General features: G+C 44.3%; 3 protein-coding genes across 7 annotated transcripts in view; 2 read left to right on the forward strand and 1 right to left on the reverse strand.

Annotated features, from left to right (window-relative positions):
* Window positions 1–1,107: 1,107 nt before the first annotated feature.
* Window positions 1,108–14,231, forward strand: LOC135394159 (DNA-directed RNA polymerase III subunit RPC3-like). Of its 2 annotated transcripts, XM_064624720.1 has the most exons (11): window positions 1,109–1,388; window positions 1,466–1,611; window positions 1,809–1,906; window positions 2,032–2,186; window positions 3,341–3,492; window positions 4,128–4,308; window positions 6,742–6,920; window positions 8,387–8,507; window positions 8,587–8,655; window positions 10,857–11,024; window positions 13,151–14,231. In XM_064624720.1, exons 1-11 carry the CDS (start codon window positions 1,242–1,244, stop codon window positions 13,289–13,291), a joined length of 1,557 nt encoding a protein of 518 aa, XP_064480790.1. In that variant the 5' UTR covers window positions 1,109–1,241; the 3' UTR covers window positions 13,292–14,231. The 2 variants fall into 2 exon arrangements, with proteins under 2 accessions (XP_064480791.1, XP_064480790.1); XM_064624721.1 differs by lacking the exon at window positions 10,857–11,024 and having other exon boundaries at window positions 1,108–1,388.
* Window positions 14,232–14,271: 40 nt separating this feature from the next.
* On the reverse strand, window positions 14,272–17,616 carry LOC135394160 (FHF complex subunit HOOK interacting protein 2A-like). The gene is made up of 2 exons (XM_064624722.1): window positions 16,852–17,616; window positions 14,272–16,305 (listed from the first exon to the last, which is right to left on the reverse strand). Exons 1-2 carry the CDS (start codon window positions 17,305–17,307, stop codon window positions 14,644–14,646), a joined length of 2,118 nt encoding a protein of 705 aa, XP_064480792.1. The 5' UTR covers window positions 17,308–17,616; the 3' UTR covers window positions 14,272–14,643.
* A 174-nt stretch (window positions 17,617–17,790) lies between these two features.
* Window positions 17,791–21,577, forward strand: part of LOC135394161 (protein kinase C and casein kinase substrate in neurons protein 1-like) — a 79,087-nt gene continuing 75,300 nt past the window's right edge. For all 4 annotated transcript variants that reach the window (XM_064624723.1, XM_064624726.1, XM_064624727.1 and 1 more), the window contains exon 1: window positions 17,791–17,886. The gene's annotated coding sequence lies outside the window, so the exon portion shown is untranslated. The remainder of the gene's footprint in view (window positions 17,887–21,577) is intronic.

The following is a 21,577-nucleotide window of genomic DNA, read 5'->3' on the forward strand; positions in this document are numbered from 1 at the left end:
GATGATGATGAAAACAAGAAAATATATGTAAAGAAAAACGAACAAAAATGTGGGAGAGAGATAACCCTCTGTTGGCTTTATGACTTGTGACGCCATTCCATGCGCAGAGAGTATAATTATGAAAAATTTCCGAAGACACAGGAAATTTTCGTTCTTATGAAAGACATACATGACTGATCTCCTTGACCAAGAGATAAACTGATGTTCTGAGGCTGGAACAACATAGAAGGGACAGATACAAACAAAGCCTCTGCAAACAAAGTATCTGTCCCTTCTATGTTGTTCCAGCCTCAGAACATCAGTTTATCTCTTGTTCAACAGGTGCCGCTTGCGTCGATTTCCGCCTAGGGAGCCTCCATGGGTTGCTGCGGCTTCTCCGCATGGAGGCTCCCTATTTCCGTCGTATGAATGTGTGTAAGAGTGAAAGGAGGATGTGTGAGAGAGAGTGGCTAGTTTGTCGTCCCTTCAGATGACGCACCCCGAAAGTGGCTGGAGAGGCGTGTTAGCTTAGCTCATTTGGTAGAGCCCTGGACCGGTAATTCAGAAGATGTGGGTTCGATCCCTACAGCTGGCTAACCTTTCCAGTGACTTTCATCTTTCATCGTTGATCTCCTCGACCTCTGCTCATCTGGGGGGAGGGGACCGCCCCCCCCCCCTACATCGAAAGGGGTCATTCACTAGCCATTCATTTCATTCATTTCTTGCCAACGAGTGTTGAATCTTGTTTCTCGTTGTCATTGGAGTCCCCTTTTCAGTTTCCAAAATGCATCTCGTTTCTTCCTCTTCCCTATTGATACTTCAGATCGTCACTGCCCTCATTTCCTCGAAATGTTTTCACCCCAGAAGGAGAAACCATCATTTGTTGTCGGGATTTTTTTCCGAACCGTGTTGATAAGTGTGCCCACATCAACCGATTTTCAATCGGGGTCATCGGGGTGGTGTACACTAGAGTCACTAAATAGCTATTTAGTGACTCTAGTGTACACCATGGGGCCCATGGGGTACACCACCCAAATCATACTCCCCGCTTTTCCCATGCATACAGCTTGAACGCTGAGGGGCACCTGGCAACACTGATCCAAAGACCAAAGACGCACACCAGGGGGCATCACCACACGGCATCACTCTCTGGCATCACTCTAGCCCACCATAATCACTCTTCATCCATCCATTCCTAAAACGAAAGCAAATCGAAGGAAAGAAGGTTGTAGGTAATAGAACTTTTCCACGATTTACTATAAATGTCCCAGTTAAAGATTCAGGCGTGCTCACTGGTGCTTAAAGAGCACTTTGGAAGTGCTGTAGAGTCAGTTGGAGAGGAGCTGTTGAAGTGTCAAACACGGAATTTGAGCCAGCTCGTAAAAAACACAGGTCTTTCTCTCAGCAAGGTGAGTAGCAACAAGCACGAAAACTGCACTTCTCTTTTTTGTGTGTTCAACGCAGGCTTATAGACTTTATTTTCCAGGTTAAAGAGGCCTTGAGGGTTTTGTTCCATCACAACTTGGTTGAATATAAGCCGCATGCGAAGGGATACGTGGAGTATTCAATAATTTCTGACAGGGTACTACACATGATTCGTTTTCCTTGCTACGCGTACTGCGCCAGGACTCTGTAAGTATCTTGTGTGATTAATTTCTGTTCCTTAAACCCTCAAATAAGCGTCACACATACATGTATATATGCTTCGACAAATTTTCTATAAGTTATACAAATCCAAGTTCCGAATGCTGATATTGATGTTACCTTCCTTCTTTACTGTTATTAAAGTTATTTCTGTCGTACTCACCTTAATAATTTTAAACTTTAAGATATGGGGAAGAAGGAGAGATTATTGTCGAAGAAATTCTTCATACAGGACGTGCATGCATGTCAGAAGTTGTGAGAAAAGTATTGGAGCGTCTGCAAGGTGCGTTAGATACACGTCATAACTGTTCCGCATGTCACAGACCTTGCAGCTTCGAAAATATAGTGATAGTTATTTTGTTGTACATGTTCACCAGTGAAATATTGTACACTGTTTTTACTTTGAAGGTTCTACAAAACCAGAGACTGTAAAAAGCAAATTTATCGACCTGGTCGAAACTCACTTTCTCCGTCGTGTACCTTACCCTGACCCATCAGGGGATACAAATGCAAAAGTTCCATCTTTGATACTTCCAGATCATGAAACATATAGGATACCAGAGGTAAGAAAAGTCTACTTTTGATTTGTGTTTATTACTGTGTAACACTGGCTTGCACAACAAATAAAAACAAACAAGAAAAGGACGAAGAATTGCTCTTATGTCCTCACCCAGCTTCTGTGAATGCATGATGGGAAATTTAAAGTGAACCAAAATTACCACATGCATGTCTCGATACTTCAATGTGTGGGAGCAGACGGCATCAATGTTATTTTTAATATTAATTTCATACTTTCTCATATTCTGCCTCACAACTTAGGGTTAGATAAAGAACTCTTCAAGCTGTTCCATGTTTCCACTGATTTTTACAGGGGTACGGTCTCATCCAGGTTGAGTGGTTTCGAAACGTAACTGAAATTATGTTCCTGAGTTTTACCTATACACAGCCATGAAATTTGTATTCAGGATAACGAAGTAGTCATGGAAAAAAATTTCAGATCTGCACTGCAATGTTGGGAGAGTGACAACCTCTCTCTCACAAAATCACGATGATGTTTAACAGAACGTAGCTGAAGTGGGTGAGCCGGCAAGCAAACACAGTTGTTTGCAGTCAGGGTCCCATGCATGCCACCGTGAACATGATGCGTGTGTCAGCTCCTCATCCTCCAGAGTTTCCTCCTGTTCAGCGTAGCAACCGTCCTTGTTTAAGTTCAGTCATATTTTTCACCTTAAAGTGAGGATGCTAAAGGACTACAGTCATCCTATGTCCGACTCTTTAAGAGCGTCTCCTCTAGGCAGACTTTTTGTTTTTCTTTTATTGATGCTCGCGTGATTATTTGGGGAGGCATAGCCGGTGTCGTTCTTGCAAGTACAGCTCGTGGGAAGCTGTGCAGCTCTTATTAATTTCATTTCTTCTAATTGGGCTAGAGAATTCACACTCTGTACTTACCAACAGTAGAGAAGAGAGTAGGTCAAGGTGTGAGAGACCGTCCATTTAATGCTTAGCTTTGCTTTCACACATTCACACCTAGAAATGGACCATTTTGCTATTAGATCATTTTGATTCAGTGACCATCTTCCTCCCTTCTTTTTGTACACAGAGGATAATAAAAATGAGTTACATCAAAGATTGCAGACCGTCGTAGAACCTAATTACTTAATTTAGTAAATGATTAATTGGTACCCTCGAAGTAATATAGCTGCACTTGCAAATGCAGATCAAGCTGTACTTGCTAAGCAAGGTTAAACGAGAGAAAGAAGACCCCGACGAGCCACCATCGAAACGCGTTAAAGTGGAAGAGACACAGATGCAACCTGACCAAGGAATCTATTGGAGGGTCAACTACGAACGTTTTCACACCTTTATGAGGTTTGTGAACCTTGCATGGAACTGCGTTTCATTTGCAGAGAATACAGTGTTATCTGACAGTGAGAAGGAACTTTGAAGAAGCGAGGCCATGCTTTTTCCTTATGGAATTTTGTCCACTAATTTGATGCAAATCAGTGCACAACCTAGCGTCCCCAAGCAATGACTTTTGACGCCTTCTTCGAGCTGTTACCATTATGGGGCTACGTCGGCAGTCCTGATCCTGACGAGGAAAACGTTGCTTTAACATGCAATCATAAAGTTGTTTTATTTTATTTTGTTTTTTGCTTAAACGTTTCATGGTACATGCAAAGATAAATGCCTTCGACTCCATATTTTTTTGTTGTAGCTTATTGTTATACATGTGATGTGAGACACCCAGTATCTAAACTCTAAAATACAATTCTCCTGTATCTCACCATCCCTGTGATTCCTCTGATGTGGACAGTCTTGCCCATTGCTTTTAGAGGAACAACAACAACAACTTTTTTTTTGTGGTGATGATTGGGGAGCATTTTTGCATCTGAGAAATAGGTGGTGCTGATTTGTACGCAAATAACACTTGCATATTTGCACACTCTGCGCAGTGTTGACGCATTTACTCTGTTCTTGAGAACGATAGTTGAGACATCTTACAGGGATCAGATGCTCGTCGAGGCTATGGAACGACGTGTAGAAGTCAGAGGCTCAGAAGTGATCCGAGCAATTTTGCGTCTAGGGGAGAAGAAAGGTTCTGCTCCTAAGGAGACTTTCACGCCACCCGTTAGCAGGCAAGAGATCTTCGAGATTCTCAAGAAGGAAATCTCTATAACTCAACAGGTAAGTGTACACCTTTAATTCAGTAATAATAATAATGCACTTAATTTATCGCCTTCAATTAATGCAAAATTAGAATGCTCATGATCTCTGAGTAGAATCTTAATGGTTCAATCATGGATGATATATTGCACAAATAAAAAATATTTAGAGCTGTGTGAATACAAAATTTCCTAATCGAATTGAGTACGAATATATCACACACATTGCGAGTCGAATTCAAATATTCACACGAAGTCCAATTTTAATATTTTGAATATATCTCTGTGGGAAATTTCATGACTTTATGCTCATTAGGACAATTGCTGCCTCTAATCGGTGAGCCTTCAACTTTTCAGTGAGAATAAAATGTCATAGGAAAATGGGGCCTCTCTGCTTCGGACATTCGAACACACAGGGGCAGTGCAACACCTGAATTCCGGGGGATCCCAGATCCCAACCAGCACCCCCTTGCATCCCACACCGCCACCACCAATTCATGCCCGGTTCCCAAAAATTCAGGACTCCATTCAGGAAAAGGGTTTATGGCAGCACTGTGCGAATAGTGAAATTCTGGTTCAAATCGAATACAAATCTAATATTCATTTCTTCGAATAAAAACAAATCAAATACATTCAAATATTGTATTACTATATATTGTACTACTACTACATAGAAAGATATGGCTTGAAAAATGTCTTCTGTCAGCATTCACATAATCGATCAGCATAGCCATTGTCATATTTGTGATGTATTCCAATAGCTGCTGGGTATCCTTTGGGTGCAGGAAAAACATTCCACATGTAATGGCATTTGGAATTATGGAGAACACGTAACGTGTCTCTGAGACTGAAATGTAATGGTGAACTTGCATAACTTCGGAACAGGAAAAGAAGAGAAGAACGAGAAGGTCATCAGAAAGCCTGCGCAGTTTTTCAGTGAACATGCTTTTCTTATCATATGATATAAATAGAGGTTGTGAAAACAACAAGAAACTTACATAATTCGCAGAAAATGGATTATATCTCGTTTATAGCTTTCCGTAACACATGGCCGCAAACTTACTTTGTAACTCTTTTGCTTTTATTAGTGTTTGAATTCTATTAGTGACTTTCCGCTGGCAGCTAGGGTTGACCAATCATTGTTACTTTGAACTTGCAGGACACTGTACTAGATTTTTGTGCGACATTATGTTATCAATGCCAGTAATTGCTTTCTGGTTTCCTCTACTTCTGGACCAAAATGCAAAAGAAACGCGTCCTAAAGCAGTACTTCCAGGTACTCTCTTGAAATGACGCGTAACGTCGTAACGTAAATGGTCATAACGACCGATTAGTTGCGTTGCGTTTTGAGGTAAAAAAATATGCTCCACTCTTTAGCGCTTGCTATGCCATTTAATCGTGCAATATTAGGGCATAGCCTCGAGTCGCTTCATAATGCACCACGAAATAAGGCACACACAAGGTGTAATCTTCATCTGCGCTCAAACTCCCCATAAAAGTTTTCGATTTTTATCGGATTGGATTGGATTCACCTCAGTGTTGCACACATCGGCAGAACCAGAAATCCGCCAAATTTTTGCCCGTAGATACCGAAACTGCCAGATATGCACGCCATTGCGGTGGATGATGGATGACTCGAATATATTCAACATATTCGACAAAATACTGTTCGAATCGAGTATCGAATACACATGATTGTTGTATTCTACCCGAATATCAAATACTTCGAATAGTCTCACAGCCCGGGTTTATGGCATTTTATTCGCATGCGGCACATGAGATAACACTTTGGCACACTTCACAAATTCAGGGGGTCTACACTAACCCCTGTAACCCCCCCCCCCCCCCCCGGCCACCGCCTCTGCGAACATATTTTATGTATGTCGCTGGGATGTCCATCGTCTGGTTTATTTGTTTGCATTTGTACTTCCTGTACGTTTTACAAAGTACAAATATTACAAACACGACTTCTATTTCATGACACATTTTTGTATATGCAAATTTTTATGCCTGCCTTGGTCTCGTCCACAATGGTGACGTGAAATTATGCCAACGAAGGTTCTTGACCTCATTTACATAATATTCAAAAACTGTCAATACTCAAAATTACCTGCGAATACTAATTCAAATACCATTACCTATTCAAATTCAAATATCTGCACACTTCTAAAGATATTGATATTGCGCCCCATGCATTTGATTAACTTCAATGTGTTAAGTCAAGAGAAAGTTACTGGACATCATATTTCAAACAGAAGCAGAATATTCAGTACCTAGTTTATTGGAACTTCAATCATCTGTTTTTGCACTCCACTGTGTCAAGCTAAACTCTAAAAGCCATCCTTTCGTGTGTCCCATTTGTAGATTTTAACAAAATTCTGCTCAGCATCCAATGGGTCTGTGTGTGTACTTTGTATTTTGTACATATGTCACATATACCGTATATTCTGTTTAGGAATTAGATTCCTACTTACAAGTTATAACGGAGGATGTCAACGATTTTGTGATAAAGACTGAAGAAAGAGGAGGAATGTTCCGAATAGACATGCAGCGGGTACTACGCAAACTGGCCGAGGCACACATCGTCAGTGTGGTTCAGGACCGTTTTGGAGTGAAAGCGTGCAGGATATTCAGGTGGGCCACCATCACAGCTTACACGCGTACGACAAAATGCCTTCCGAGAACACAATTTTCTGATCCGAGTATCGTTATGGTGCCAGACAAAAGCTTACAGAGTGCAATGTAACTTGAACCACACTTTTTGATTGCCAGTCAAGTGCAGTAGAGGTTACACCAGGTACAACTTCCCAATAACCCAAGCAGCACAACATCTTGGCCCAGTATTGGGCCGGTATTGCCAGTATTGAACCAATGTTGGGCAAAGATGTTGTGCTGCTTGGGAACGTGCAAAAGGGGGGACAGACAAGTTAATCACGTTCCGTCGTGTTCACCAGATGTCGCCTGCCTTGCTCTATGTATGTATGTATGTATGTGTGAGTGTTTGACAAACATGTGGGAGGGATTGTGAAGATGATGTTTTCCCCAACATCGTCTTCTTTGTTTGTCTGAAAGAAGCTCCTTAGCAGATCATCAGGAAGTTGTGCTCACTCACTCCCTGCTCAGCTCTCCTACTTGCTCATTCATGCTCACTCAAGTGATGCTCACTTCTCCGTTTGCTCACTTGAGCTCACTTACTCCCTGCTCGGCCCTCTGCTTGCACACTCACGCCTTGGTTAGCTCTTTGTTTTTCTCACTCATGCTCACTCACTCCGTTTGCTCACTCACGTCATGTGTCGTCCGCTCAGATTCCCGTCTGTCTGAGCTCTCAGATGCTCAGGCTTCCGAGCAGGAAGTTGGTTTTAGTTCCTGTCCCATCTCACAGATCTCTAGGTTGTCAAGAGCGTGATATGAGGATAGTTGAGGTTACAGTCACTATATAAGCTTCGCTTACAGTGTCTTCACTGAGTTAGGTGGGCAAACACAGAGGCCATTTTGTGGTGTACGTCTCCCCATGTCTGCTAGCACAGTTCCTGTTTCGGATTGCACGCGATGGCGTTGCTTCATCTTGTCGCTCTGTTTGGGAAGTGCATTACTCAAGTACGCTTCATTCAGTTTGAGCATCATTTCAGTTCACTCATGCTCATTTCCTTGTTTTGCTCACTCATCTCATGCTCAGCTCTACGTGTGCTCACTCATGCTCAGGTCGTTTGTCACATTGAACATGAGTGAGCTTGGCCAAGCTATGGTCATGCCAGTATGGTGTAATGGCTAGTGCACCGGACTGGCAGTCAAGTGTTTTTCCACGACTGGTTTATATCAGCACTTGAGCGGAAGTAACCGTATCAGTGCGTTTCTGGCACATTTTCAACATGTTAGAGCATCAGGCTGTTTTGCTGCTTCATGCGATGCAGTATGTGTGCATGCATGTCATATTAGTTTGGAATTATTTGATGTGGTCTGCTTCCACATTACAGTTATTTTTTTCGCCTGATACCCGATAAATTGATGGATCTTAGGTGAGAATTAAATTGATGGCAGTCTTGCGGAAGAGACCGAAACTGATATGCTGCAAAAGACTGCTTTTTTTTTTTCCTTCTTAGGCTGCTGTTAGAAAAGAAGTTCATAGAACAGAAGCAGATTGAGGAGCTAGCCATGATTCCAGCGCGAGATGCCAAAGAACTGACCTACAAAATGTTCCAAGAAAAGTTCATCATGACGAAGGTACATCCTTATCTCTATACTGTGTCGCGTTAATATCATTACTCATGCCTTTATTATCCTCCATTTTGTATTTGGAAAGGAATTACCACGTACACCTGACTACGCCCCTTCCAGGATGATCTACCTCTTCTATGCAGACCTCTGCCAGGCAAGAAATACTTTGGCCATTATTGCTCTTGGAAGCGTATATATCAGCAGTATGAATTGCTAATGATGTTTAGTGCCCTTAGCTTTCCGCGATTCCCGAAAATTTTGCGGAATTGGCCATCTCGTCGCTGTCGTGCGACCTGCTTTTCCCCTCAGAATTTTGTGTTTCTTGCGTAATATTCGATATACATATTACATCATTATGTAGGGATTTCAATCTTGATCTGGGTCATTTTCACGGGTTAAACTTGGTGCTTTGCGAATGCAGTGCCCGACGCGACTTATACTGCTGGCACTTACGTGGCTATAAATGTGCCGTGACTGAAGAAAATTTCACGACGGCAATGCCTGGAGAGAAATAGTCACATTTGAGTCTCATTTCAATCTTTTGAATCTAAAAAATTAACGGAAGACGGGAGAAGCATGCGGGACGAGTTGGTAAGCGAGTGTGGGAGAATGCTGCAACATTTTTTTGATGAAAGTCACCGAAAAGGTTAGCCAGCTGTAGGACTCGAACCCACATCTTCTGGATTGCCGGTCCAGGGCTCTACCAATTGAGCTAAGCTAACACGCCTATTCAGCGACTTCCAGGGTGCGTCATCTGAAGGGACAAACCAGCCACTCTCTCTCTCTCACTCATCCTCCTTTCACTCTTACATTTTTGCTCACTCATACACACATTCATACGACGGAATCGACGCAGACGGCAACCTGCGTCGCCCCGTCGCTGCGTTGCCGCCTGCGTCGATCCCGTCGTATGAATGTGTGTATGAGTGAGCAAAAATGTAAGAGTGAAAGGAGGATGAGTGAGAGAGAGAGAGTGGCTGGTTTGTCCCTTCAGATGACGCACCCTGGAAGTCGCTGAATAGGCGTGTTAGCTTAGGTCAATTGGAAGAGCCCTGGACCGGCAATCCAGAAGATGTGGGTTCGAGTCCTACAGCTGGCTAACCTTTTCGGTGACTTTCATCTTTCATCGTTAATTTCTTAGGCAAATTGAGGCTTTGTATGTGTTTGTCCCTTCTATGTTGTTCCAGCCTCAGAACATCAGTTCTGTCTTGTTCATTTTTTTGCTTGTTTTCTCTTGCCCACTGAATCACGGATTTGTAAATCTCACTTTGCGGAAGTGTTAATTTTCCACCGCAGAAAGTTAGGGCTTTAATGATAATTGATGACTGTACATCGTGAGACCACTATGATCACGAACGACGATTTGCGGATTAATATTGCCCACCAGACGTTTCTTTAAAATGCTCCGAAATCTCAGCATCTGGCTCGTCGCAATTGAAGTCCCTAACAGAAATCAGTTCAAGTAAATTGCTGCCAGTAGACAGACATGCTGCCAACTGATGCACTGAGGCCATTCGAATATATGGGGTCATTTTCTAGTCATACTTCATTTAATCAAATGCTAGACACAGCCAACATTTTCTTGGGATATCAAGATATGGATCTATTTTGGTGTACTTAGATATTCCGCCGTATTCTCGCTTAGCCCTGAGGGACCCCTGTGCTTCGAGGGACCCTTGTGTATAGTCAGTGCCACCCATCCTGCAGCTATAGTCACATCTGACGTGTGCCTGACTACTGGAAGCTCTTTGTTCAGATGTGTTTCACCCGTTCATTATTACACGGGCTCTTGATGATGCTTGTTCATCTATAGTTTGAGGGTGAAATTGGGTGCAACGTATGTATCTGTTTGTTAGTGTTCTAAAGTAAAAGCAACCTTTTAGTCAACATCGCAGTGGGCAACCCCTATAATAAGGGTTTGGGGAAATACGTGGACATTTCTAGAAGAGTGACTACAACAGCGGTGTAGCTCGAAAAATATTGGGGGGGGGGGGGGGGGGTTCTATGGAAACTTTACATGGGATTGGAGGATTTCCCCTCATTTCACTCTCCCAAATGCACTATGTAGCAAAGGTACCATACCAGGGCGGGGGTTTTAACACCCAGAACCCCCCACTGGCTACACCAGTGGACTACAATGAGGATGTAGTAGATATAAGGACATGTAGAAAAGTTGGTTTGACACATGCAGCAGTAGGATGATTTCCTGCGAAAACCTTGCAGGTGCCCTTACCTTGCAGAAGGTAGGGCTAGAGTTGCGTAAAGCCAGAAAGGAACTTGGGGGACAAAAAGGGGTAGACTGAAATCACTTCATAAACCCTAGATTATAGTGAAAGCCACAAATTCTATCATTAGGTGAGTCAGATGCTGCTGGAATGGTGCTACAAGGCTATCGCAAATTCTATTCTGCGGCGAGCTCACGTCCTACAAGAGAACAAGAGGGTGCTCGACAAACAGCAGCGAGTTGATGTCATTGTGGCTTCCATGGAACAGAGTAACGCTGAACCTGACCAGATTGAAGAGGTAGGTCATTTTATGTGCTACCCTATGACTAGGGCCTGACTTTTTAGGGTTAAACCCGTATCCGCCCGATATTTACCCCCCGAACGAAATCTGTAAAATTCGGGTTTAACCCGAATCTACCCGAAAACATCCGGGTCGCGTGGCACACTCATAAGCTGATAAGCTGCTAATGCTGATAAGCATTAAAATAAAGTTTGATAACATTGGTAAACATTAGTTCCATGTTAAGACAAATTTTTATTAAACAAAAAAAAATCACCCGAATTCCTGACGACAGAATATGCCGTAACGGGATTTAACCCGAATACACCCAAATTTTCAAATGAAAAATATCACCCGATATTTACCCCCCGATATTTACCCCCCGAATTTGGCCAAAAATAAAACCCGAAAAAGTCAGGCCCTACCTATGACCTATCCTTAGAGCCTCAGGTTTTAGGATTTAACCCGATTTTTCCTCGAATTTGCACCCCGAATTGAAAATTGGTTCCTTAGGGTGAAACCTGATTTTTACCTGGAAATTACAGTCACTGACACGTCTGTAGGATTGGACACTAACTTGCTTGGCAGCAAATGCAGTTACATCACCGTTCGTACCAAACCAGTACAGTTAGTTTGAGCAACTGAGCCGGATTTCTCCCCTAATTCAGCATACTAGAAGTTTTTTTTCAACTAAATTTGCATGAATTTAGAGCATATGTTTATTTACCCGACTTTTACCCCCTGAATTTAGAAAAAAATATTTCCCGAAAACTTCATGCTCTACCTGTCCTATGTCCTATAACCTGCATGCACAAGCTATCTGCGACATTCTCACGGCTTAATCCCGATCAGTCGCGACTACCATTCCTGACCCGACTGATACTGCTGGCACTTACACGGCTGAATGAGCCGCGACAAAGGAAGAGTTCAATTTTCTTTGCACACTGAAAAGTTACAAAAGGCTGGAAAAGTATGTGGGACGAGTCACTAAGTGATCTTGGGAGGATGCTCCAGCATTTTTTTGCTCGTTTTCGCTTGCCCGAGGAATCCTGCAGATTTGTCCCACTTCGCGGAAATGTTAATTTTGCACAGCAGAAAGGTAGGGGCTTCAGCTATGGCTAGTGTCTTATGGCAAATTCGGGCAGGGTCACTTCGTGGCAATTTATTTATTTATTTATTTTTGCCAGATCCCAAGCACTCATGTTCGCTTGGTCAAAGCGCAGCAATCTCGCATGTTCGCGTGGCGCTTTTCAAGCGCCAGGAATTTGCCATCCAGCACTTTTTCCGCTCGGCCCCTCGATACAGTCGAGCAGTGGGTTGCCAACTATATCCGCTGTCATCATATCAGCACCGTGAGGGTAGCGAGGGCCCACATTGGCCCGCTTGTCCAAGTTCACACGGGTTAGCAGATGGTTAGAGACCCGTAGATGAGCAACCATAATGCCCCTGGCGTGATCCAAGCATCTAAGACCGCTAGCTTCTGAGCACCATGGACTATTCTTGCATTTGCTGACCAAGAGCGAGAGAGGCTCCCTCTCCTGGATGCTGGTCAATAGAAGGACGTCGAGGGCAGGCACTTCCCAGGCCTCTGCTCTCGCCTAAGATGATGGTGCAGCATCACCTTTGTTTCGCATGTCGCAAGGCGTCTGCCATGGCGCACCAATTTAACCTACGGCTTCGCCGTCCGTTAGCTGGCGTATGTCCGACTCTCGATTGGCCTTGTTCCCATATTGACGGAGAGCAAATCCGTTGGTTAGATTGGTGCGCCATGGCAGAAGCCTTGCGGCAGGCTAAAGAACGGTAGCTACACTCCTGTCTAAACCTCGTTCAGCCGTTGCATGGATCGGTGCACCACGGCTGAAGCCAATTGCGACACGCGAAACAACGGTAGCGCTGTGCCATCTGTTAGGCGAGAGCAGAGGCTTGGGAAGTGCCTGCCCTCCACGTCCTCCTATTGGTCGGCATCCAGGAGGCGGAGCCTCCCTCGCTCCTGGTCAGCAAGCGCAAGGATAGTCGCACGGGTTTGGGTGACAACGGTCAGGTGACCGGGCAAGCAATTTCTGAGCGCTAGGCTGTGTTGCCACATTTTGATCACCCGAATTTGCCATTAGAGGTGCATCCTAATTGTCTGTCTCTGTGCGCAGGTAAAGGAAATGGTGACGCCGCCAGAGCGAAGGGAGTTGGCCTACGTGAAACACATCACCACCAAGATGGAACTGTGCGAGGCCCAACTGGACGAGACCATCTTTGTGCTTCAGATGTTCGTGGACTCTTTGTGCAAATGAAGCTTGCGCTGTGACTTGTTGACAATTTAAGCTGTAGATCGTACTCTTCTATCTAAACTGTTTGCAGTTTATACACGTACACGGTACCAGCGTGCTTAAACAGTGCAGGGGTTGTGAACGTTTATAACAGTTTGTTACATTGATTTTGGCGCGGTGATCAAGGGCATGTGTCACCTTTTCGACATTTTTCAATGTTTGGAAGTGCTTTCTTTTCTTCTCTCCAGGTGCAGCATAAAGTGTTCATTTTGTTGTTGCAGCGTCCAAGATGGCCCAAGTTACCTACATCTGCCTGAATTATGCACCTGTGCTAAGCCGCGTTTATGTGACGAAATGTTATGAATATATGCACACGGGCTGATGCAGCTAGCAGTGCGTCAGCCACGACCGGCGGTTTACGAAGAACAGAAATGCCTTTATGAAACGTGTTGCAAGATTAAGTGTTCGCATCGGCAAACTGTGCAACTCGTTGCTGAGGCCATTCTTGCTACTGCTATGATTTTTACTAACTGGATGGTATTTCATTCTTGAAGCCTCAGCCAAGCTTAAACCCTGAAGTAAAATCTGACGTACACCTTTACCAGAGAGAAAGGCTCAAATACTCCAATAGTATTGATAGCACAATGCACCAAAAGAGAAAAATTACCTTTTGTTTCATACCATGAGATATTCACTCAAATTGACTGAAGTGTACTCAAAATTTAAATTGACTGCGTTGGAGATTCTGCTGTCTTGAGCTCTGCAGCTTAACTGTTGTCATAGTCTCTTAAGAATCCTGAATTCAGGTTAAACAACAAACTGGTGTGTGCTGGTAAAGGTTTGGGAGGTAAAGGTGTAATATATCTTCCCATGGCTCAACTTACAGCTCAGCATGTTGCCTTTGCCACGTGTTTAATGTTGGCAAAATGAAGTAATGTGTAATAAATTCCAAGACCAGAATGGATGGCTGTGAACATACCATGGGTGAGAATCAGAAAAGTACATCCAGTGTAAAACATTTATTATACATTTCTCTCCAAATGTAAAAACAATCCGTGCCAAATGCAACTCCTAAAATATGTCCACAGACAACACTGCGGACATCCTTGGCCCAAGGCATCCAGGTTTCACTGATGGTATCAGATATACAGTAACATTTTTGTGCTTTAAAGCGTGCCGTGATATGGCGGCATAATGGTGCCAGGCCTTGAGAGAGAGATCTCAAGATCCCACTGTGATTACCCAAGTGCACACATTTAGCTCTTATCACTTACAATATCTTATCAATTTTTGTCTGCACTTGGACAACCAGCAGCAGCAATGCCATCGCAATAGAAACTGTGTTATGTACAACAGCTTTATCCATAACATCGTCTTCAAGATGCAGCATGATATTTAACAAATGCCACTGCAGCCAGTTCCTTGCAAAACTCCTCTATCACTATGACTGCTTCCAAAACCCCGGACTCCTCGACCAGCGTGCAGTCATCACCACTATCGTTGAGCAGAGCGCTCCGTGTCAACGTCAGCTTCCTCTTAAGGTTGTCCATTTCACGAACACACACTTGGATCTCCTCAACCACTTTCCACAATGAAGAAAACAGGGAACGTGCTCCAGGAGCCAGTGGAATCAATGGGTTCAGCAAATATTCGTGCAAGTTTGGATGCGCGAAGAGTGCCAGTCGTGAAACCAGAGACGTCACCAGCAGGTTGATGTCGTAGGGCTGCCTGTGCATGTTCTCGATGCGATCCAAGATCATGCTCAGAAACGGACCCTCAAATGTCCGTGCGTCCCTCCTCATCAGGTCCGCCTCGGGCTGAGAGTCTGAGCTCTGGTCCTCCTCCGCGCTCGTGTGTTCCTCGCTCAGAGGTTCCGTCGGCCAGCCCCAGGAATCACTTAACGCTAGCGTTTCCTGGTACTGCCTATGCGCGTCGCTGATGTAAGCGTCGTACCCAGAATCCGATTCTTCGCACGACTTGATCTCATCCGGAAGCAGCATCAGAAAGCAGTTCAGAATTTTGTGTATCTGTGTCGGAGCGAATGTACGGCTGACTGGAGAGGAGCCCGGCGAGACTTCGAGGTCGCTGAACCCCCTTCCGCACTGCGGAACATCGTCTTCGTCGCTCAAGTCGAGCCCTTCGTCTGCGTGCGGATTATAGTACGATCTTGTTACTAGACTATTGAGAATTAAATTATCTAAGACTTCCTTCGTCGGTCGTTGAAGGAGTTCCTCAAAGATCTGCAGCGTCGCCATAACCAATGGCATCGGCGTCTCGAAGCTGCGACAGTGGTCGATCAAGACAGTTTTCAACAAGTTTGTGCACTCAATGCGATCCTCGGAGAGAAGGAAGGTGCTGAAAGAAGCTACAATCTGTTTTGCTGACACATTACGGAGGCAGACAGTGACTAGCGTGGTTTCAAATAGGACAGCATCTTCGTCCGCAGCTTGGACAAAGCCTTCGAGGAAGCAGCCGTGGAGGAACACTTCAGAAAAGACTCTCCCTAGTTCCGCAGCAACAGTCGGGTGCGAAAGCTCTGCCATCGTGTCAACGAATCCGAGCCATCTGAAGAAACACAGAAGCTTCCGTTTGCCAGGAGCGAGCGTCTTCAAGTCCGGCGTCGAAGATCGACCCGATTGGTCTGTGCTCCAAGAGGCAACCGCTTCCTCAATGTCCACGGCTTTCAGCGTAGGTGGTATGGCACTATAGAGCTTGACTAGATGCTGGACAACATTGTGGCACATTTCGGTCTTCTCAACGGCAAACTGAGCGACTTGGTCGTTGAGAGTGGACGTGCACATGATAAGGCACTCAGCTGCGAGGGTGGACACTTCAGAATCTGGGCTTTCCATGAGCGTTAGGAGGCCCTGAAGGAGTGGAAACTGGTGAGACAGCTCGTAGCTGGGGGAGGTGGGAGGGGATATTTCTTTGCCATTTGTGACGTTGTTGCCTTCAGGGCTCAGCAAGGCTGGTAGAAAGCAGTTCAGGATTTGAGGGTCGTTACGGATCTTCTGACAAATTGTGTTCAAGAACTGAACCTGCAGAAACAGAAAACGAGTAAATACTGGATGTTATGACAGGCTGCTAAAAATACAGAATTTTTATACTTCATTATTAATTATGTGTGTTGCGAGTTCTCTCGCATTTTCATGGATGTGACAACTACACAACTAAACATATATGAAAGCACAATATCAACACAAAATTGTGGTTTGAATGTTGCAAACTCGCATATTTAGCTCTCTCAAGCTCAAAAGGAAGTACTGGTTGGTGAAACAGCCATGAATTACACGACAATGCAACTATTATATTTATAATGCATTGCAGTCAAATCAGAACATTTTTGTGTGTGGCGTGCGATACGTGTTTAGTCGTCTTACGGACCAGCAGCAGTATCGCATGTGTACACGAAGATTTGTGCCTTTAACGTCTTGTACTGTACACATTGTACAAACACTGCAAGTCTCTTGATTGGCTGGGTTGAGCTCTAGGGGCTCGTTGCAGTATATTACAGCGATTTAGTATCCTTAACTTTTGCAGAATAATTAACCACACGATCACCAAATGAATTATCGCGAACAAACCTCTTCTCTTTCGGACGGTCCTGCAAGGACTTCACCACATAGCCCTATCAACTTCTGCACAGCATTATACACTCCCATTTGTGGGAGAAGGTTTTGTTTACTGCTGTTTAAAAGCCTCGTGACGAAGACAAGAATGCACTTTTTCATCCCAGGTGGTGTATCTGCTCTCGCTAAGGCACTCATCTGTTCCAGAAGCTTGTTTTGAAGAAAATATTCCATGCAAGGCCCCATGCTTTCACGTTCTAACTCGGACTCCTCTTGTTCCAATATCTTGGAGATCTCGCCGAGGTGCCCAGGGATTGTCGTTTCTTCCACGGGTTTCTTGCTGTTGGAATTTCGGTCGCTGTAAAATTTGGTGACGGCTGACCAGTGCCACACAAGTTCTTCTTGTAGAGGCAGTGGAGGTGCAAGCGCGTCAACTGCATTGTACAACGCTGTAGCTAGTCGAGAAAACATGCTTAGCTACATTGAGTACACTTTTGACGTGGGTATCCGCCGAGACTTTTTGATGCTTCGCCTACTACGCACAACACATGTCCTTGGTGAGTGTTGAGACGCGAACAATTCGAGTACGATCGCATAACTACAAGATCAATTTTTACTTTTATGGCTCCACATAACATCTGAATACAGAAAAGCTAATCGAAAGCCGTCTAGCGCACGTTTACCTCGTTTACCACCAGAAAAACAGATGTTACGTGTGCAAATTCACCAACTTGGCAATTCGAAACCTCCATCTTGAACGGAAGTGCACAGTCCGCAACTTCCTATGTCGTCTGCGAACCTATTGTTAATTATTTTCATTCACTTAAATTATTTGGTGCCTCAATTTGTCCTATAATATATTGTTTATAGTTTTAATCGTTAAAATTATTTGTCTTAGAAAGATTAGTATTATAATGATTTTAACATTTGCTGTGAGATAGGGCACGCCCTTTAATGGCTATCCTTCTGCCATTTTGTGTTGGACGTGCGTATTGTGTGTGTTGTGCTTGTGTGCTGGAAGGATTTTAGACTTGACAGCTGGACCGTGACGTGAGTCTTCACACTATATACCTTTCACGAGCTTCACGTGTACGGCACATTGCATGTCAACTCGACTGCTGTTGATTCGCAACGATGCCGGGCATTCTGCCCCGGAGGATAGCCACACAGACAGCATACCAACGAACTTGCTGGCGCTCTTGAGTCAATTTCGTCACCGACAATTTTATGAAACGCACACGAGTTGTTCTAATTTTGAACACACCACTCTACACCAGAAACACAACCCTGTTTTTGCCATGGAAAACAGTTCAAGGTCACATTCATAAACAGCGATTGGTGAACAGGCGGGAAATAAGTCCAGGAATGCGATAAGTGCCGGGAGGTTAGGGGGGTGGGGCGCTGTAATGAATTTTCGTGTTGTCCTGTGAAGGCCTGACGCTTCAAACGTGTGAGCGCTTCAACAGGTGACCGACGCCACTCCGCTGAGGTTATGCGTGTGATTTAAGTGTCTTTAGAATTTGAACGTCCGCCCGCTGACATAATGAAGTGGAACTTCAACCGGTAGAATCACTGGAGCGGAAAGTTAGCAAGGTGTAATGCACTAGAGCTGCTGAACTTCCCTCGGGGCGTTCAGGGATCGACGCTTTCGCGAAGTTGGATGCGCACTGATGATTGAGACTGGCCCGGGTGTTGGTTATTAGGTTATCTCAGCGTTTGAATTGTGCATGTATTTTACTTTTCTTTCTGAAGGTTTACTTGCAAGGCTTCTTGTCTTTTCAGAGCCCACGTCTACGGTGTTTTCAGCGTACGATATCCTCAAAGTTTCACACTGAGAGTCGAGTTACGTAACCACAGTTGAATGGCTCTCTGCAATGATGAACTGAAATTTTGTACTTTAGAGAACTAAGGAAAACCGCAAATGCGAACACTTTTAAAGTGGATATTACTGCACTGGTTTTCACGCACATTTGTGAAGTGGGACTGTATTTACTGACTAAAGACTTCTCTTGAAAGAGACTAAGTCGGTTTACATCGTTATTGCAGAGCGCCAGTGTTATTGTTTTGTAGAGAGTGTAGTTGTCACGTTTGAAGTGGGACTCGGTGCATAGCGTACAGGTTGCGTGCAGCTGTTTGCAACGGTTGTATACGCGTGTCCTAGTGTTAAAACATCGCGGACGAGTATTGTGACGTCACAGTTGGTCGACTACTTCACGACCTGCGTATATCCGATTAGAATATAGTGGTGTAACTATATAAAATGCAGCTCAATGGAGTATTGCAGGAGAGTGTCTTCAGTGATTTGTGGTGGCACAGAAACTTTGTTGAGAGTTGTGTGTTCTCAACAAAGATTCTGTGCCACCACAAATCACCGAAGACAATTTCTCCTGAAAGGCTCAAGATCGCGGGTTCGATCCCGGCCGAGGACGGTAGCAATGTGGGGGAGGTAAACATTGCTTCCAGCACAGTGCGTCGGGGATTTCAGGCGCATTTCAAAATAACCCATGTGGTCCAAATTATCCGCAGTTCTACCTCTCTGCACGTGCAGCATGCCGCCACACAAATAGACTGACTCACCTTGCGTGTAAACCTACACCTAGTTATTATTACTGTGAAAGACTCGTTCAAATACCCAGTTTTGTTTACTACGTGTCCAAGTTGATTATTTACGGCATCGTGAAGGTCATGTTTATTGGTAAAAAACTCACACCGGCAGTGGGTATGGGTAGACAGCTGGGCATTCACATATCTGGTAAACAACAGTGAAACAGGACGAAAAACAAGCACAAGAATGAAGGAACACAGAAGAGAGGTCACAAATCGACAAGAAATCCAGCTGAACTGTGTGACCACGTGTGGCTAACTGGACACAAAGTTAGCCTAGATAGCCCTGACATTTTAGCACGTGAGGAATGAAGGGGGATACCTAAACAACTCGAATCTTGGTTCATCAAAAAGATAAGCCGATAAATAAGATTTCAGCCAAGACACTTGTTTCTGATGATGGGACCAGGACTGTTCCCGAAACGTCTAACTTTTAGTTGTTTTTTATGTTGTAGTGCCGGCGTGCACTTTTTTACCAATAAGCATGCCCCCTTCCACCCGGCCTTTGCACCATATTCAATCATGAAAGTCTGGCACAAGTTATGTGGCCACTGGAGTACTGGTACCACAGCAAACCGCGTCCATGCCATCGGTGCATACTGAAACATAAATCGAGACGTCACAGTGCACTTCGCTGCCGGTTGAACGATGGATGGATGGAACGGTGACTTTCGTTACCAGGGTTGCGTGTCAAAATCGTGTTTATAGACATGTTTATAGACAGTGGTGTCAGGGATAGGTGTACGAATGCCCTCACCCCTCTTCAATGCTCCGGAAATTTTCTTGTCCTCCATTTTTTCGTTGGTTTTGCGTGGGAATCCCTCGTCCTATGTATCAGGACATGGGGGAGTGAAAGCTTCGGTAAAAATATGCGGATGAGCTGTAAAGCGCCGTACTTTACAATGTGTTTCTCTCTTTAAATAGAACTGCATCGCCTAAACATGCTGAACGACAACCATTGCACAGAGTATCACTCGCGAGTTGTGGAATTGCTCTTGTGCCGCATAAGTGTCACAAAAAGGCTTTCAGGAGAGAGTCATTCGGGATTATGGTTGACTAGGCGCGTTTGTCATATACCGTGAACTTCTATTTTAGGTAGGACGTTACGAAAGCTATCGGTAGTTTATGTATTAACTCTTGTAATTAAAAGAAAGAAGCTGCGGAAATGAAGCACACCGCCTGCGAAAAGAACAACTTTCTCTTAGAAAAGCAGTCAACTGCAACAAAATTAGTGATTAAAGAATTTTTCTCAGTGTCTCTAACCCATAATTCTCAATACCACATGCTTATTTCGTATTTTCCATTTCATTAAGTAATCAGCGTATCTATTTTTGCCACGAAATCTTTCTCCTCACCTCGTCTCAACCTGTTCCTCTGGGAATTCCCCTCACTTAATTCTTTTATTATGGTAATTTTTCTCACTTCAATCTTTTGGAAACTTCTCATTTCAATTTCCATGAGGTGGAGTTGAGAACGTCCTCACCCTTATCCGGCCTCGTGAGGATGCCGACCTCTGGTATCACGCACGACGGAAAGAGAAGCCAGTGGTAGCACGTTCGCAAGGTTGCCATTTACGTTATATTAAATCAGCTAGTCAAGTTCTTACAGTACACATATTCGGGAAGAAACGCTAGATTAATTGGCGTAGATATAGCTACATGCTTTACATGCCACGCGGAACGTGACTAGGAAAGGGAAAGGGATGTGACAGCATGCTTCTAGGTGTAGATGTTCTATTATTCACGGCAAGGTCTTCCTGGAGGAACGCTGACCGAACTTTATGCTGAGTATTGCGACGAGTAGGCCAAGCTTCATTCTGTTTCGCGAGTCTCAAATATAGCGCCAAGAAGTATAGCCAAGTTGCCGTCGCCCAAATTTTGGCGTCACGGATCCTGCTCGTGACGGACAACCAATAGGGTGTTCCATACTCAAAGCTGTAATGTAAAGCAGTACAGCTGCAATATCAGAGAATTTATCTGTTTGATAGCCTGTGCTCTCAGTACTCTTGCGTCACAATTGCGCGCGTAGTTTTTTTAGACAATTAAAATGAAAATTACGGGCAACATTGGGTCGAAGTAGCCACCAGTTGCGTATTGCTTGTTAATTGCGGCGGTAAGGCCGCGTACCCACATGCGGT

Source organism: Ornithodoros turicata, chromosome 5 (assembly GCF_037126465.1).
Source record: "Ornithodoros turicata isolate Travis chromosome 5, ASM3712646v1, whole genome shotgun sequence".
In the NCBI taxonomy this organism is placed as follows: domain Eukaryota; kingdom Metazoa; phylum Arthropoda; class Arachnida; order Ixodida; family Argasidae; genus Ornithodoros; species Ornithodoros turicata.